The sequence below is a fragment of the Fragaria vesca genome, linkage group LG5, assembly GCF_000184155.1.
Source record: "Fragaria vesca subsp. vesca linkage group LG5, FraVesHawaii_1.0, whole genome shotgun sequence".
NCBI lineage: Eukaryota > Viridiplantae > Streptophyta > Magnoliopsida > Rosales > Rosaceae > Fragaria > Fragaria vesca.
In genome coordinates this window covers 9,951,881-9,968,865 of record NC_020495.1, presented here as the reverse complement: position 1 = coordinate 9,968,865, position 16,985 = coordinate 9,951,881, and the positions used below count along the sequence as shown (strand labels likewise).

General features: G+C 37.4%; 3 protein-coding genes across 3 annotated transcripts in view; 1 reads left to right on the top strand and 2 right to left on the bottom strand.

Annotated features, from left to right (window-relative positions):
* Nucleotides 1–263: 263 nt before the first annotated feature.
* LOC101303706 (TPR repeat-containing thioredoxin TDX-like) lies at nucleotides 264–2,901 on the bottom strand. The gene is made up of 10 exons (XM_004299469.1): nucleotides 2,698–2,901; nucleotides 2,576–2,609; nucleotides 2,396–2,491; nucleotides 2,224–2,311; nucleotides 2,039–2,119; nucleotides 1,863–1,927; nucleotides 1,634–1,774; nucleotides 1,447–1,560; nucleotides 844–874; nucleotides 264–753 (listed from the first exon to the last, which is right to left on the bottom strand). Exons 1-10 carry the CDS (start codon nucleotides 2,805–2,807, stop codon nucleotides 419–421), a joined length of 1,095 nt encoding a protein of 364 aa, XP_004299517.1. The 5' UTR covers nucleotides 2,808–2,901; the 3' UTR covers nucleotides 264–418.
* Nucleotides 2,902–3,992: 1,091 nt separating this feature from the next.
* LOC101303423 (protein TIFY 6B-like) lies at nucleotides 3,993–7,822 on the bottom strand. Its single transcript, XM_004299468.1, has 7 exons — nucleotides 7,528–7,822; nucleotides 5,786–5,982; nucleotides 5,282–5,529; nucleotides 5,042–5,132; nucleotides 4,658–4,967; nucleotides 4,484–4,544; nucleotides 3,993–4,293 (listed from the first exon to the last, which is right to left on the bottom strand). Exons 1-7 carry the CDS (start codon nucleotides 7,610–7,612, stop codon nucleotides 4,170–4,172), a joined length of 1,116 nt encoding a protein of 371 aa, XP_004299516.1. The 5' UTR covers nucleotides 7,613–7,822; the 3' UTR covers nucleotides 3,993–4,169.
* A 3,374-nt stretch (nucleotides 7,823–11,196) lies between these two features.
* LOC101303125 overlaps nucleotides 11,197–16,985 on the top strand; it is an 8,162-nt gene continuing 2,373 nt past the window's right edge. Inside the window, exons 1-9 of the mRNA XM_004299467.1 lie at nucleotides 11,197–11,904; nucleotides 12,782–12,838; nucleotides 12,931–13,113; nucleotides 13,206–14,600; nucleotides 15,139–15,311; nucleotides 15,500–15,737; nucleotides 16,163–16,255; nucleotides 16,337–16,477; nucleotides 16,581–16,673. Coding sequence (XP_004299515.1) covers nucleotides 11,197–11,904; nucleotides 12,782–12,838; nucleotides 12,931–13,113; nucleotides 13,206–14,600; nucleotides 15,139–15,311; nucleotides 15,500–15,737; nucleotides 16,163–16,255; nucleotides 16,337–16,477; nucleotides 16,581–16,673 — 3,081 coding nt within the window. The remainder of the gene's footprint in view (nucleotides 11,905–12,781; nucleotides 12,839–12,930; nucleotides 13,114–13,205; nucleotides 14,601–15,138; nucleotides 15,312–15,499; nucleotides 15,738–16,162; nucleotides 16,256–16,336; nucleotides 16,478–16,580; nucleotides 16,674–16,985) is intronic.

Sequence of the window (16,985 nt, the reverse complement as noted above, 5' to 3'; positions counted from 1 at the left end):
TATGAAGTGTCAGTGTATTCTATGCTAACTTACAGAATCAACACTGACAACATAAATAGGGTACTTTGATCATCAGTTGCACCTCTAGTCTTTTCTTTTTAGGTTTGTGTTATCTTGTTGATTGTTCCAAGATGACTTCAACTTGTTGAGGTTTAAATCTCGCTATCGTATGTAAGGGTGGTGTGAGTTGATGGTTTTAATGAATTAAAAAAATATATATCAAACAACAATTCAGGCAGGCATTTATCCATGAATGCCATTGAAATCATCCAACTGGACTGAAAAGGCAGAATTTTATTTCCATTAAAATGTACACATTAGCGATTTTAGGAGATAAACTTTATTGAGTCATTTTAATAGAACAAACTATGACTATGAAAGTACCATACAACAGTGAAGAGCCTTACCCAAGGATTAATTATGCTGAGCCTGCATATTGTGCAACCTTCTTTTCTAGCGCAGCTTTATCAGCACCCACAACCTTGTCAATCTCCTTACCATTTCTTACAAAGAAAAAGGCCGGAACACTGCTGATATTCCAGCTTGCAGCTACATCTCTTGCTGCATCTATGTCAATTTTCGTGAAAACTACTTTTGGATACTTTTCAGCTAAGCTTGTATATATTGGAGATATCATACGGCAAGGACCACACCATGTCGCCGTGAAGTAGAGGATTGCAAGACGCGATGTCTTTGAGGCAGCATTCAGCTTTGTCTCAAGTTCACTGGCTGCGTGTATAGCAATGACTTGCCCTGTCACAAGCTTAAGCTGTCAGGCAATTGGCCTACAAGGTACATCAAGGTAGGATAAATGTGAATAAAGAAAAAAATTAAACACCATACCATCCTTCAGGGCAGACAACGCATCCCGTTCCTGCATAAAATTGAAGAAACTGTAGTTTAGTATGAGGTTCTTTATCACTTAAACCATCTCATCTTTGCCTTTATCTCGATTCTGGGCTTCCAACCGATTTTCTTTGGTCTTTTAGCCGTTTGTGATTGGCCTCTTAAAGTTAGGTACTATGCCAAAAACCACAACAAAAATAATATGGATCTGGCATAGTAAATCTTTATAATTGGTCATTCTTTAGTGGGACATGGAATTAAGGGAAAAAGTGAACCCCATTCCACCCAGATCAGACCTCAAGAGAGCAAACCATAAGTGAATGAAAAAACAAATACAGCTAAATGTCTTTTTGATTTAGCCTATGACTTTTCTTTCATATGTAATCATGCTAACAGATATATACACACAAACAGATATATAAACACATAGGGGCTTAGTTTACTGGAACATGTATCCACTCCTACAGAGAAATATCAAATGCACCAGTAAAACAGTACCAAAACTAATATTCTATAGGTACTTCATTCTTCATTCCCTATGATATGTAGCCTAAATTTTGTGTTTTGGACAGAAGTAAAGATGGGATAAACTATACTTACTCGAGCTTCAGCTTGCCTCTTTCTCTCACGTTCAGCCATTTTCATCTCCCTTTCTTTCTGCAACCGTTGATACTTTTTGCGATGCTCTTCAATTTTTCTGGCATTAGGTTCAACCTGAAATAATAGAATAACTGTAAAAGGGGAAGTTTCCCTGGAAGTTTATGCTTCCTAGAATAAGGACATTCACCTTTTTAAGCACTGAACCAATCTCCTCATCATAATCTAGTTTGGATGCTATACGCAGGTCACTTGCTGCTTCTTCCCAGTGGCCCAACATAGCCTTTGCGGTTCCTCTTATTTTATATCCTTTTGCTGAGTCTGGGTTGATCTATAACACATACATAAACTTCATCTATCAACTGTCCGTTATTCAAACTTCTGGTAGAAGAACAAGTACAGTAAGGGTATCAACCAACCTCTATAGCTGCATTAGCATCACGAATTGCCGCATTTGGTTTGTTCAATTTGACAAAGATACTAGCTGCAAGCAAGGTACAAAGTTTCAAAGCGAATGGTGCATATGAGAAACGAACCATAATGAAGACAAAAACAATAAGCACAGTGAAACTGTAAATCAAAATCACCAGATTACCTCTGGATGCTTTTAGTATGGCTGAAGTTGGATTCAACATGATGGCTTCTGTTATATGATCTATGGCCTCATCCAGCTTACCTGAAAACAACACACTTCAAATGTATCAAAACAGATAATAAAACTACAAGCCAACAAATGATAACAGAACTTGGGAATCACAAATTCAAAAGTCACAACAAGACCTTCAGCAACAGCATCCATAGCTCTCAATTTCGCTAACTGCGCAGCATCCTGCATTTCTTCTGTAACTTCAACAGATGGATCTCCCATCTTCAATCAAAATCAACACACCATTCAGAGGCAGGATCATAATTTACAGCGGTAACAAAAATCTAGGTGAAAAAAACAGTTTACCTGTTGTGGAGAATCATTATCAGGCTCCACAACATCAGCATCATCCAACTCAATATCGGACTCAACAATGTCATCATCAAACTCTTCTTTAGTTTCCTGTTACCAAAACATATTATTTCCCATAAAAATTTAAACTTGGCATAAAAATTGAAGCTTTGTCTTCAAGAAACAAAGGCTCACCATTTTTGGGTCTACTGGAATTCGAGCACCTAAGCTGCAAACAAAGAAGAAAACCCAGAATGGCTCAAAAGAAGAACTACAATTAGAGACAGAGCATAGATGAAGAAGAAGGAAGAAGATACCTTTGGAGATAGGACTTGAAGAAAGCAAGAGAAGGGTTGTGAAGGATTGACGGGTTTGACTTGAGTTTAGTGATGAACTCGTTCAGTTCGGCTACTTTGGCAGCGTCCATATTCTTCTCTGTCACTCTGGAACTGCTTTTGCCTTGTTCGAAAGCGCTTTCAAGTTTGTACAAGTTGCTTCTGGAATCGGATTCAGTACGGACGCACTTCACAGTGGAATGACGGCGCTTTAGGCATCTTATTGGGGTCTAGTTGGACACTTGGACGGTGGATCATGACATCAATGCAGTACAGTATCAACAACACTTTTTACAGTTTCACCCTTCAAAATTACTATGGCTTCACCCATGAATACACTGCAGTGGACGTGGACATCACGTCCAAACCCATAAGTACAAAACACTCCGGAGAACATTTCCAAAATAATAATAAAATGAGTCTCTACCATTAGAGTATCTCTAATAGCTTCCTCATTTTTTTTATTTTATCAATCTTGGGAAATATTAGATTGTTTTGTGGTCCAATAGCTTCCCCATCTCATTTCTTAAAATAGAGATGGAGAAGAAAGAGAAACACTCATTCCCCAAATTTACAGCAAAACCTTCTTTCCCCAAATATTAATTATTCATGTGCTCCAACGATAAGAACAAAAATCTAGAATATTTTATTAGATAATTTATGTTACAATAAAATATATGATTTTATTTTTGTTATTATTAATAATCATGTAGCATTTTTTATTGTTGTAATAATGTCAAAATCTCTAAAATGGAAAAGCTGTTGGAGTTGGAGTTGGAGCATAAATTTGTTGGAGATATTAGATTTTGCTTTCCTATTTTAAAGAAATTTTGAGAAAGCTGTTAAAGATGTCCGAAGATGCACCAAATGGCAAAAAGTGTCATTATATCTTAAAAATAAAAAGTCCATGATAGTGGCGCCAAATTATTAGTTTATCACATTTGTTTTCTTCTAAAGAGATAAAATGCAAGGGTAATTTACAGTTTACCTTCAGGTATTACTAAAAGGTCTAAACAGGTCAACAATGAACACCCCATGCTCGGATTACTAAACTGAACTCAAGGTATCAATCATCAGAATCAATATTTTGTCCATACAAGAAAAAACCATAAGAGTTGATATAACATCATGGCTTTAGGCCTTCAGCAAAATATTGTTTCTCTACTATTGTGAATGGCTACAAGTCTTACAACATTAATACAACCAGTAAATTGACCTTCAATGCAAAGTAAATATGTACTTTTTTACAACAATGGGGGAAGTAAAAAATAGGAACGCTTGGACCATATATATCTATCTATCTATCATATTTATCTAAACCTTCGGGTCAAAAAATTGAATCTTACAAACTAAGAAACGAAAAAAAAAAAAAAAATTATCCAACACATCTGTCAACTGTGAAGTAGCTGGAATGGTGAATAATTGAGGAGACTTGGATTTTTCTTCTCTTTGGCCTAATTCGTAGCTTGGGGAGGACAGGAACCAGACAAGTTGAGAGACAAACTCAAGCCCTTGGAACCTGGTGTGCTGCAGTCTGGAGATTTTTTGCTGAGATTGTATGGCAATGTGCTCGTCATCCTAAATGTACACACACAAAGCTCTATGTTAGGCAACATAGCAAAAGAACATGACTTCAGACTTGAGTTTATGCACTTTCAGTAGAAATTATAATGGGGCGTTGAAAATTAACAAAGAATGATTATTCGTTTCTGTGTATTAGTGGTGTAAGCTGAGCCTACAGGGAGGGGGAGAAACCCTTGAAAGTTACCTCTCCTTGCGCTTTTCAAAAAATCGAGCCAAGGATGCTTTACGAGCTTGAGGCACAGGTACTGCAGACACAAAATTAAGATATCTCAATGAATACTGAACATGATTAGAGGCATTGTACATAATAGATAAAACCGGTAACGCAACATACAGGAAGGAGAATTTAGAAAACTACCTGCTGGAATGAGGTTTGTCATAACAGATTGTGCTACTACATTTGAAGGCTCTGACTGATTGATTGAAGATACTGAAGTTGCTACTGGTTTTGATACCGCTAATGAGTTGCTGCTACTAAATTCTCCTCCAGGGCGAGCAGTAGCATGTGACGTCACAGAATGGCTTGCAAGGCCAGCGATTGACTGGTTCCCAAAGAAACCATCACCTGTGGAAGGACTAGGGAATGGTGTTTGCAATTGAGCTGTGGAGGGTTGCTTATTATAAGCTGGAGACGATCCATGTCCAGCCAGCAACATAATAGCCTGGGCCTGTAGAAATATACCATTATTAATTCTTTCACCTAAAGTGTAATATATGAGCGGAAGAAACAGATTAAACATACCTTCTCAGGAGATATATCATGGTATACATTCACAGCACCAGCATAGAAAATTGTTAACTGAGCAGGCACTCCTGAAGAATTGGATGCATTCCTACATAATAATTCAACTTAATCTCTAGTATATCATTAGAAACAGAGCTTTGATTAAATACCTATAGTAAAATTTCTTTATTTAACAAAATTAGATTTGCAGTAGATTTACGGTATGAAGACAGAAGGTATCTGCTACAAGTAAAGTACCTGAGATCAGTGGTACCAACTACGGAACTTTTAGACGGAACAGCAGATAGAGGGGTTAGAATTGGAACTCCTGCAAGCGGCTGTGGTTTGACTGATGAACCAGCCATGCTTTTTGGCCCAAAAAAATTGTGTTGGAGAGCAGGGGTGCTCAAAGAAATAGGAATTATTTGATTGGCTCCTCGATGTTGCATAGAATAGACTTTCATTCCATAGTGGTTTCCAGCTTGCTTCTCATGAATGAAATTTCTCTACAAAAGTATAAACAAAAGATGCAGGCAAATTAAGTTCAAACAAAACATGGATTCAAACTTCACTTGTGTTACCTCTGAAATACAAATACGTAAGAATACTTTCTGAAGTCCTATAGACTGACCAAACTATGGTTTTATGTGAAGACACATAACTTTATACAATTTCACTTTCTTTGAGAAAATAATAATTGGTGGAAACTGCATAACTTTAAAAAGAGGGGACATAGATATTCTGAAATGAGGGTAGACATACCTGGATTGCACTGGAGAACGATTTCTGGCTAGAATCAAAAGCATCAGCAGTTGATATAGTCATGAATGAAGAAGTGTCATGAACGCCTTCTCTTGGCATTTCTTCTTGAGGAGCTGTGAAAGATAGGAACTGAGGAGGTGCAGAAACCTTGTTTGAAAATGACCACTGCATACCTGAATTTGAGCTTCTTGGTACCACTGCAGAAACAATAAAAATGGTGCGCCAAACCAATTAGTTGCTCTTCAATTAAGTACTGGAAATATGTCATAAGGAATTAAGGACAACAATTTACTGTCATCATGTGATAATTGCTCAATATACCTCATAGATAAGGTAAACTTTTCGTTGCGAACAACAAAATCTAAATTTTGATGCCAACGAGAAACATACTTTTCTTGCAATATAGATCTAGTAATTATAATTTATATCTGAGAACCCAAAAGTATTCTCAACATGTTCATTACAGCTGTCAGCCAATCTAGCAGATGAACAATACTATTAATGTATAGACTTTAATAAAAGAGATTACTACAGACAATGCGAATGCAGACACATCGTCAACTTCAGCTCACCTTGTTTACTAATTAGATGGGAAAGAGAAAGGGAACAGCCAATGAATGCCATGTAAACAACTAGCAAACTACAACCCGGCCTAAGAAAATTTAAGCTGCACACTTTGTGTGCGAGAGGACTTCGAGTATTATAATCACTAATCAGTACTATACTCTTTCCCAGATTTGTTTAATCAATTGTGTATTCTATTATAATCATTAATCAGTTCTATACTCTTTACCAGATTTGTTTAACCACTGTGTAATCTATTATAAATTTAGGTAACATCTGGACAGGCTGGACTGCTCACATAACCAGATTTGAGTAAGCATTATATATGTAGGAACTATATGTCCTTATTGTATAAAAATAGCTCAATCAGATTGCATTATTTTTTTTCTTATTGTACTTAAACCTATAATGAAGCTCATTGCTATATTCTCAAGTTTGTTTAATCATAAGTGTTGGCCTGGCTTAGTTTTATATATCAAGTTTCCTTATGCAAAGCCAACGTGACACGTTGCTCTAATACATAACGTTTCTCGCACACGTTAGAGAATAAATACATTATCCTGCCTAAGCCAACAAACTAGCATACGGAGAATGCAAACAATTCTGAAAAGAAACAAGGTTTTCAATAAGAAATCTAGTATTAAATCACAAGACATCTAAAACCATGTTCCTACCACCGGCAAAACAAACTCGGCAATTTTAACTGACTGACTGACAGACCCACAAGTCAATAGCACCAGAAGCCCCAATTAAACTGTAGGTGTATACCATTAGTCTGTACAGAACAGTGAAACCCTGTAATTCTTCTGCAAACTATATGCTTGAATTCTTTACAACCAAATTATACAGCCTCTTTATGAAAATTACTTCCTCTAACAGAATACAAATAAGAACTGTTTACTTATAAAGTGCGATCCTTTAAGTGACTCCTTGTTTAAGCAAAGTAAGCATTAAGCAAAGATTAGATTTGAGAGACAAAACTTGTTAATCTGTTTCTTTCCCCTCAGTTTTCCACTTACTAAACATAACACAAACTCAAACTCCAATCACAAAACTATGAAATTCATGATAAAGTGGAAGAATTTCAGCAAGTTAAGATTCATTTGATATAGCAATAGTAGTACTATAAATCTATAAGCAAGAAGCAAAGTAAAAAAAGAAAAAGAAAAAAAGCAAACCTGAACTTTTGGGTTCATCACTGGCTTCCTCCTTCACAGTCTCATAGCTCTGCTTTGAACTCAAACCCAAGAAATCCCTCTCCATTTTCAGTTCAAATCAAATTCAAACCCACAAATATATGCAGAACTGAATTACAGCAACAAGTGAAAAGTAACTTCTAAACTCTTCAAAAGCCAAAACAAGAAAAAGGGTGTCTTCTATGAATCTTAATTGTTCCAACAGTAACAGAAAGAAAGCTCCTGAAGCATGAAAGAAGAAAGCTTCGACTAATACTGAAGACAACAACTTGTTCTCAAAACTTCTAATGGGGTGAGAGTAATAAATATATGCACACCCAAGGAGTTGTCCCTTTGTGGTGACCGGCTGGTTCAGTCGGAGACCGGGAGGTACCGGTTGAAAAACCACGTGCGGCACCGGAGTCGAAGCCTCGTATCTAGTTTAGGGGACTGTGGGTGTGACACGTATGACGCAGTTTTTTTTGTTGCTATCATGCTATGTTTGTCTTTTCGTTGGTTTGTAATCCTTGTCCTCTTTAATAAAGTCGGATTGTCCCGTGTGGCCATGTGGGTGAGTTCGAGAAGGAAACGACGGGGAGATTCTTCTTCTCAGATGGCGCGTTTATAACGTGTGACCGGAGAAGTTCCTTCATCCGCAGCAAAAATCATAATCCGCTCTAACTTACAAATTATAATCGATTTCTCATTGTTGGTGTAAAAAGTTTTGGGGGAGAGATTTCCTAACAAAAATTCTGTTCCTTTAATCTTCGAGAAGTCTTGGGAGTCTTGGACTCATTTATCTCGCCATCGATCATGGAAAAAGGTACCTGCAAAATAAAAACACACTCCGACGTTTAAGTCAATTTCGTTTCAAGCAAGTACAACAACAATAAAAATTGGTGGATTGGATTGATACTTGTTATTGTTTTTCTATATATGATTCTTCTCTTAAAATCCTCTATAAGCTTGTGAATTTATAGGTTTGATTTATAATATTTTATCTTGATGTTGTTCATCTTGGACTTTGACATCAGACTTAATTCAACGGGTGAGAGCCCAAACCGAAATTTTACACCCACACACTCATTGTTCTTTTGCTACTTCAGTTCATTCAAACCACTTTGGTGTCAAATGGTGGCTCCCTCTTTCCGACTAGTTTGCAAAACCGAACTTTGACGGATCAATATCTACAACAAAAAGGTTGATGTAGGGTTTGTCATTAGAGACCATGAGGGCTCGTCTATCATTTTTTTGAAAGTAGGGCTCATCTATCATTGCTATAACTCAAAATGTTGGCTAAACTACTGTTATAGAAGCAAAATACAGTGTGGTTCAAGATGGCCTCTATCATGCTTCTTTTTTTCTTTTCTTTTTTTGTTACAACTACTAAAAAAATTTGTTGGAAGAGATTTCAAGTTAATCATGGTCTCGATCAATCGAATATATGATCCCTTTTTGATACTTTATCAAAAGTAAGAGCTTAACGTCTAAACTAGAAGTGATAAGTTTTAAGCATGTACTTCGTAAAGACAATTTTATTACATATGCGATCATGAATTTAGGACATGGTGTTTCTGTCCAACTACTTGGACCAAAAAGTAGGCAGGCAGTGCTCGTTGTTTTAAAGTGACAGTTTGAAAAAATAAAAATAAAATAAAATATATATATATATATATATTATATTTTAAGTATAACACACTAGTATGTCGGAAAAAAAATAACGCGCTACATTCATGAGGCATGTGGATGGATATGAAGAAAAGCCAAATGCTTGACTTGTATAATAGAACTGTGGAACATGCTTATAAGTTACTTACATTATAAAATTTCACTTTGATCCGTTCAAGAAAACTGAAGAAAGAAAATTCATATGGCATCTTAGATTTCGAGCTGGTAGCATAAATTTAATGGTCTTGAATAGTCAAAGAAAGCATTCTGTATTCTCTGGCAACAAAACTCGAGAGTTAAATGCTATCTTTTTTTTTTTAGTTTTGATAACTAATAAGTTAATGGTTTCATGGCTGATGCTATGTTTCACAATTATGAAACTGGATTTCATGTTGCTTACACGAATTTAGTTCATAACTAATCCTACTGTTATTAAATGGAAGCCTCTACCTGATAATTTTGTTAGATTAAATTTTTATGGATAAGTGATAGTCAAGTCGTAAGTTAATGCGTGTTTTGTTATCTGATATAAACGATAGAAACCTAGTTGGATATCTATCAAGAAAATTTGCCATTCGAACTAATAATGGCAAGCATACATGAATTCAAAAACATGAAAGGGGAGGGTGATTCCAATTTCCAAGATATCCTAATCGATTCATCAATAATGCTTCTTATATTCCTAGGTGCATTAGGACTATTATCCATGATATCAAATACCTTGCTACACACTTCATTTCAAACCAGTTCCAAAATTTGGAGATAAACAAACTTCCTAACTGTGTTATTGTCAATTTAGGACATTCTACTGCCATTGCAAGTTGACCTCTCTCAGTTTCTTCTGCCTACGATTTTGATTTTCTTAATTTGAGGTGTGTGCTCTCCTTGTATGGGAAAAAAAACAAGAACAAGAACAACCCGAGTTAATCTGAAATAGCATGCTGGGCTTATAGAAGATTAATGACAACTCCATCTGAACCCAGTAGAGAAGCCCATGTAAAGACCAGTGGCTATGAGATATTAGGGCAGGTAGCCTAATTGGGAATTTCAAGGCCCAGCCAAACACTACACCTCCAAGCCCATGCTGTTAGTATTTTTGGTATGGAAAAGAGTCCACATTATCATCCCCATTTCCGGAAGATATGACATACTCATCAATGACACATTTTCAGAGTCTATCTACTATCTTCTATTTCCTTTATCTTTAATTCTTTTCTTTTTAAGGAAATAATTTCTTTATATTACTTCCTCAAGTGTTATTCTCTCATTCGAGTATTTTTATGTTGAATATTTATTTCATTTGCTCATAATATCGTGATTGTTTTCTATATTTGTACAGGATCCAATGTACATTTTTTGTCCACCGAAATCACTACAGAATCGTTACAATTTTAAGTTACACTTGACATGCGTTAAATAATAAATTTACATAAGTTTAAAATTTAATTAAAATATAAATGACAACGTAGCAACTATTTAGTAGTCATGTTTCGTATTTATTACGTTAACATCTAAATAGTAAATTTATGATCAAATTAAAGAATCACCACCGAACCTAAGCTCAGTTTTTAAGTAATTACCAAGTTCACTTCTCCACCTTTTCAATTCTTAAATGAGAAAAATATCATAAAATAAATTATTATTTTTTTAAATGAAATGTAATTTTCTTTGGGTAAAAAAAGAAAACCGTTAATGGGGTAGAGGTAGACTGTCATATAAAAAAACGGTTTATCCACTTCTAGTCTTCTACTATTAACGCGCCTATACCGATGATGGGCCCAGTCACATTTGGTTCCCTGCGTCTTCAACCCCTCTTTCTTCTCCGCAATTCAAAATTCTCACTATCCATTCCTAAACTTCCACCAACTTTCCTCTTCTTCTTCTTCTTCTCTAAGCAGCCCTAGGCTCCCATGCTAGCTAGGGCTGCGTCATCAATCTCACACCCCCCCCCCCCCTAAACCTCTCTCTCTCTCTCTCCCTTTCTCTCTCCTTAGACCCTAAGCAATGGTCTTCAAGGGCAGGTTCTTCTCCTCCAAGAAATCCGACTCCTCCAACAGTCCAGATGGCTCCAACAACAGCCCCAGATCGCTCGGCTCCAACTCCCCCAGCAGATCCGATAAGAAGAAATCCAAATCCGCCGACTCCAAATCCATCTCCGCCGCCGCCTTCGGTGGCTCCAGCCGCCAAACGCTAGACAAGACAAAGAAGAAGGACGCCAAGGGGAAAGACATTCAGCAACAAGCTCAGCCGAAAACGCCGATCAAGTCCGGCTTAGCTGGTTTAAGCTCGACGACGACTCCGAAGAAGTCGTCGTCGTCGGCGTCGCCTGCGACGGAGCCGGCGTCGGTGTCTCCCATTCTGGCGTCGTCGCTCGGGTTGAACAGGATAAAGACGAGATCGGGGCCGCTGCCACAGGAGAGCTTCTTCGGGTTTAGGGGAGACAAAGGCTCGGCGTTGGGGTCTAGTAATTTGTCCAGGCCGGTCGCCGGTGATGGGAGCTCGGGGTTGAAGAAGAAGGAGGCGGCCGCGGCGGCCAGTGTGAGCAGGACGGGGTTTAATGAGAGTGTGGCGAGTGGGAGCTGGGTTGATAATGGAAGTAATTCGGATAGTATGTCAACTAGCAGTGTGCCTTCCAGAGACCAAAGCCCGAGCATGCCTGCACCGCCGTCGCGGTTGCAGAATAGTGGCGAATCCTTGGCTGAAGCTGGTATGGTTTTGAGCAATGTACTGTGTTTTATGAATTCGTGCCCATTGAAGTGTATGATCTAGTAATGTGGTTACTAAATGGTAGTGTTTTGAGCTAACGACTTAGGAATCACGTGGCATTGAGACACTACTCTAGGCCGTGCCGTGTGAATTACAATTACAATTACTTAACTAAGCAGAACTAGTAAATGTCTACGAATTTATATGAACTAGACGGTTTAAAGGGTTCAAGGAGCTAAGGAATCAGTTGGTACTCAATAGCATCTTAACCCTAAGTAGGTATCTCTGCATTGGATGAAATCAAGAGTTTACTGTGGAGGAATATGTCTGTTCAGTCAGAATTTTGACATGATTAAACAATGAGCAGTTATATAAAGGAACTAACTATATAATAAACAATCTGACCAAAATTATCTACATGTATATATAAATATAAAACTACAGTTGCTTCTTCATGTTTAGTTGGCAATGTGGAGTGAGTATCATTATAGGATCCTGAGAATTTACAGGGAAAACTTGTTAAAGATCTGAAACAGCCATAATTGTAGTTATACTAGGCCTTGGACTTAGCATTGACATGATATGGACTGGCTAGTACAATATTTAGTGAAAACTAAGACACAGAAATGATGAGTCGAAAGCCAATCTCTGAAAGTTTATCATTTAGAAGCTTTGTTCATGTAAACATGTTCTTGAATTTTATTTCCTTTTGCTGTCAGTCTTTGATTTTATATTTTTAGCTTTAACTGTTGTGACCTTCGACACCTTTCAAAATACTAAAGGTTTTATATCTTCCTTATTCAGTAGTGAGTGGTATACCTGTTATGGGTTTCTTCCGAAATAATGGCCTTTGATACTTCAATCATCTTTTACAGCGCGAAAGATATCATCTCGAGGTCGCTCTGGAGTTTTGAGAAGTTCAGAGGTTTGCACACCAGAGGTAACATATATTTTCCGGTTTTTTTCCCAGCTGTTTTTACTGTATAATAGTTCTTGTCATAATGTATTTGCAATTGATATATACCTTTCTAGCCTGCATATGATTGTGAGAATCCTAAGGAGTCTGAATCTCCCCGTTTTCAAGCTATACTGCGTTTAACGAGTGCACCAAGAAAGAGGCATCCTGCTGATATAAAAAGTTTTTCCCATGAACTAAATTCCAAAGGTGTACGTCCTTTCCCATTTTGGAAGCCTCGAGGCTTAAACAACGTGGAGGTAATTATGTTTTCCTCTTGCACTATATATTTAGGTGTACATGAAATTTTATTAGAAGTTTAACCTGTTTGTAATCATTGTGGTGTATGCAGGAAATATTAGTTGTGATTCGGGCTAAATTTGATAAAGCAAAAGAAGAAGTGAACTCTGATCTAGCTGTATTTGCAGCAGATTTGGTTGGTGTTCTTGAAAAAAATGCAGATACTCATCCAGACTGGCAGGAAACCATTGAGGACTTGCTGGTTTTAGCTCGAAGTTGTGCGATGACATCATCAGGAGACTTTTGGTTTCAGTGTGAAAGCATAGTTCAGGAATTGGATGATAGGCGTCAAGAACTTCCTCCGGGTACACTTAAGCAGCTTCACACCAGAATGCTTTTCATACTCACTAGGTGTACCAGATTGTTGCAGTTCCATAAGGAAACTGGATTGGCTGAGGATGTACCGGTTTTCCAGCTTCGTCAATCAAGAGTTCTGAATTCTGTAGATAAAAGACTTAATTCTGTGGATAAAAGAATTCCTCCAAGTGCGGTAAAGGATACAAAAAGTTCTAGTGTTACACAGACATCTAAAGCAGCTTCAGCTAGGAAATTTTATAGTCAGGAGCAGCATAGCTTGGATTGGAAGAGAGATCATGTGGTTACACAACCTGCAATTTTGACCCCTCCTCCTGCCGAACTCCCCTCGAAGATTTTAGATTCTCCTGCTAGTAGGGATCGAATTACCTCATGGAAGAAATTCCCATCTCCAGTTGGGAAAAGCACGAAAGAAGTATCTAAAGTAAAGGATCAGAAGGATGTTAAGGTTGAGAAGTTGAAGGCTTCAGACCACAAGAGAGGGACTTCTGATATTGATCAGACTACAGTGAAACCCTCTGAGCCTTCTGCCAAGGATTCTCATGAACCCAAGCACGGACACAAAGCTTCTTGGGGTTGGGGATATCCTCCTAGTGGATCTGATGACACTTCTATAATTTGTCGCATTTGTGAGGACGAGGTTCCAACTTCAAATGTGGAAGACCATTCGAGAATTTGTGCAATTGCTGATCGATGTGATCAGAAGGGTCTAAGTGTCAATGAGCGTCTCGTCAGAATCTCCGAAACCCTTGAAAAGATGATGGAGTCCTTCACTCAAAAGGATATCCAGCATGGTATAGGAAGTCCAGATGTTGCAAAAGTATCAAATTCGAGTGTGACTGAAGAATCTGACGGTCTCTCTCCAAAACTCAGTGATTGGTCCCATAGAGGCTCTGAGGAAATGCTTGATTGTTTTCCTGAAGCTGATAACTCATCTTTCATGGAAGACCTGAAGGGTTTGCCTTCCATGTCATGTAGAACTCGTTTTGGGCCCAAGTCTGATCAGGGAATGACAACATCATCTGCAGGTAGCATGACACCAAGGTCTCCGTTATTGACACCAAAAGCCAGTCAGATTGACTTGCTACTGGCAGGCAAGGCTTCTTTCTCTGAGCAAGATGATCTTCCTCAGGTATCTCTTTTATATATTTATTTTGTGACTAATCTTTGCACCGAAAATTTTCTAAACACACACTTGTGATTCTTGGGATGCAAGGAAGGGTACAAGCTTACAAAATGAGCTGCATTTTTTCAAGTTCTAAATACATGAAATATTTAGCGGCTCCAAGACCTTAAACTTTTGTTGTCAAATGAACTTAGAAGTTAGAAACGTCATACATTTAGTGCCTTGTTCGTTCTTGTTTGTCTTCGTGCTGGAGAGGGAATATGTGTTACATTGCTACATAAACCATTTCAAACATATACGTCGGTGCATGTCTCTAGTGTCTCCATAATCCATATTTCAGTGAGATTAGAATTTATATTCTACCCTTTTATAAAGGAAGAAGTGTTATATCATTATATCTTAAAAGTAGCTTGAAGTGATGGAAACTCTGAGTTGACTTTGTGTGCTCTCTTGCTGACCTTGGTTGCTCCCTGGTACCCAACTGTGTTCGTGAAAACTGTTTTCTTTTTATTTTATCAACTTAACTCCTTTTTGGATGATGCAGATGAATGAACTTTCTGATATTGCTCGTTGCGTGGCAAATACACCTCTGGAGGATGACCGTTCCAATCCATATTTACTGTCTTGTCTTGAAGACTTGAGAGTTGTTATTGAGCGCAGAAAGTTTGATGCACTCACGGTGGAAACTTTTGGGGCACGCATTGAGAAGCTGATCCGGTAGGTACTTGCTGCTATTAGAATGGTTTTTACCTACTTTATGAAGTGTTACTTATAATACCTTGAATTATGGTATCTATAGTTCTCCTGAAAAGTTAATTGAGCAAGTAATTGGAAAATCTTAACAGCTTTGTGACACTCGTTCTTCGATTTGATTATTTTACAATTGTGTTACTGTGATGCTATAGGGAGAAGTACTTACAGCTTTGCGAATTAGTTGAAGATGAAAAGGTTGATATATCAAGTACAGTAATTGATGAAGATGCTCCTCTTGATGATGATGTGGTTCGTACAAGCCCTATACATTTTTCGAAGGACCGGACATCTATAGATGACTTTGAAATTATCAAACCCATAAGCCGTGGGGCATTTGGACGAGTTTTCCTAGCTAAAAAGAGAACAACAGGTGATCTTTTTGCAATTAAGGTACGTATGACAAGATGCCTAATATTTTGGTGATCTTAGTGCTCGCTTTGTATTTTATCTTGGTTGAGTGCCTGTTTTTGTATTCCATATCATTTGCACTCATAGCTGGGTTTTTCCTTTTAGTGGTATATTTCTGCTATGATGTACTTTATTATTTTGCATATTCTCTTTGTTATATGCTCAAGTCCATAGAAGCTTTCCTTTCTGTTGTTTTCTTTTTCCTTTTCACTCGTATAAAGATTCATAACAAGTACCCTAAGTTTCACGTGTCTGTTTTTTCTTCTTCTTTTTTTATTTTTTTTATTCAGGGTTCCATATTTCCTTCCAAACGAAATGAAGATTTTAAAAACATGTTTGCTATTTTCTTTTCTGTTAATATATTCAACTATGAAGAGAACTTTACCTTCTGTGCCATTTTCTTGCAGGTTCTTAAAAAGGCAGATATGATCCGTAAAAATGCTGTTGAAAGTATATTAGCAGAACGAGACATCTTGATATCAGTCCGCAATCCTTTTGTGGTGAGCACATGTTCTACCAATGTGTTTTACCTTGCATAATGAGCATTTTTTTCATTCTAACATGATTTTATGTTGTTTCAGGTTCGGTTCTTTTATTCTTTTACTTGCCGTGAAAACTTGTATCTTGTGATGGAGTATCTAAATGGAGGAGATTTGTACTCATTGTTGAGAAATTTAGGCTGCTTAGATGAGGATGTTGCTCGTGTATATATAGCTGAAGTGGTAAGAACTTGCACCTTTTGGGTGCAGTGGTGCAAGTTTATAGTCGGAGCAGTATTTGTTCTTTTTTTTTTTTTTTTTTTGACTTTTCACTTTTTGGTTTCAGGTGCTTGCATTAGAATATTTACATTCACTTTGTGTGGTTCATCGTGATTTGAAGCCTGACAATTTGTTAATTGCTCACGATGGCCATATTAAGGTAGTGGTTTTGTTGCATTTTATTATGTATGCTTGAGGTGGCCAATTCAGTGTCAATGCATAGTGGTTCTGAACTTCTGATACAGTCAGATTCATCTATCTTATTCAGCGAGGCCTTTTGTTAGATTGATATTGGTTTTTAGTTTTGAATTAGATGTTCTGGTGTTGGGTGTTGAGGTGAAGGTGTAGGATGTATCTATCTCATTCTGATGCTACTGTTACTGTTACTTTCTCACGTCTTTTATTTCTGCTTTTACCTTTTCCATGTTTTCATTAAATGTCTTTGATATTGTCATCCTTCTCTCTCTCTCTC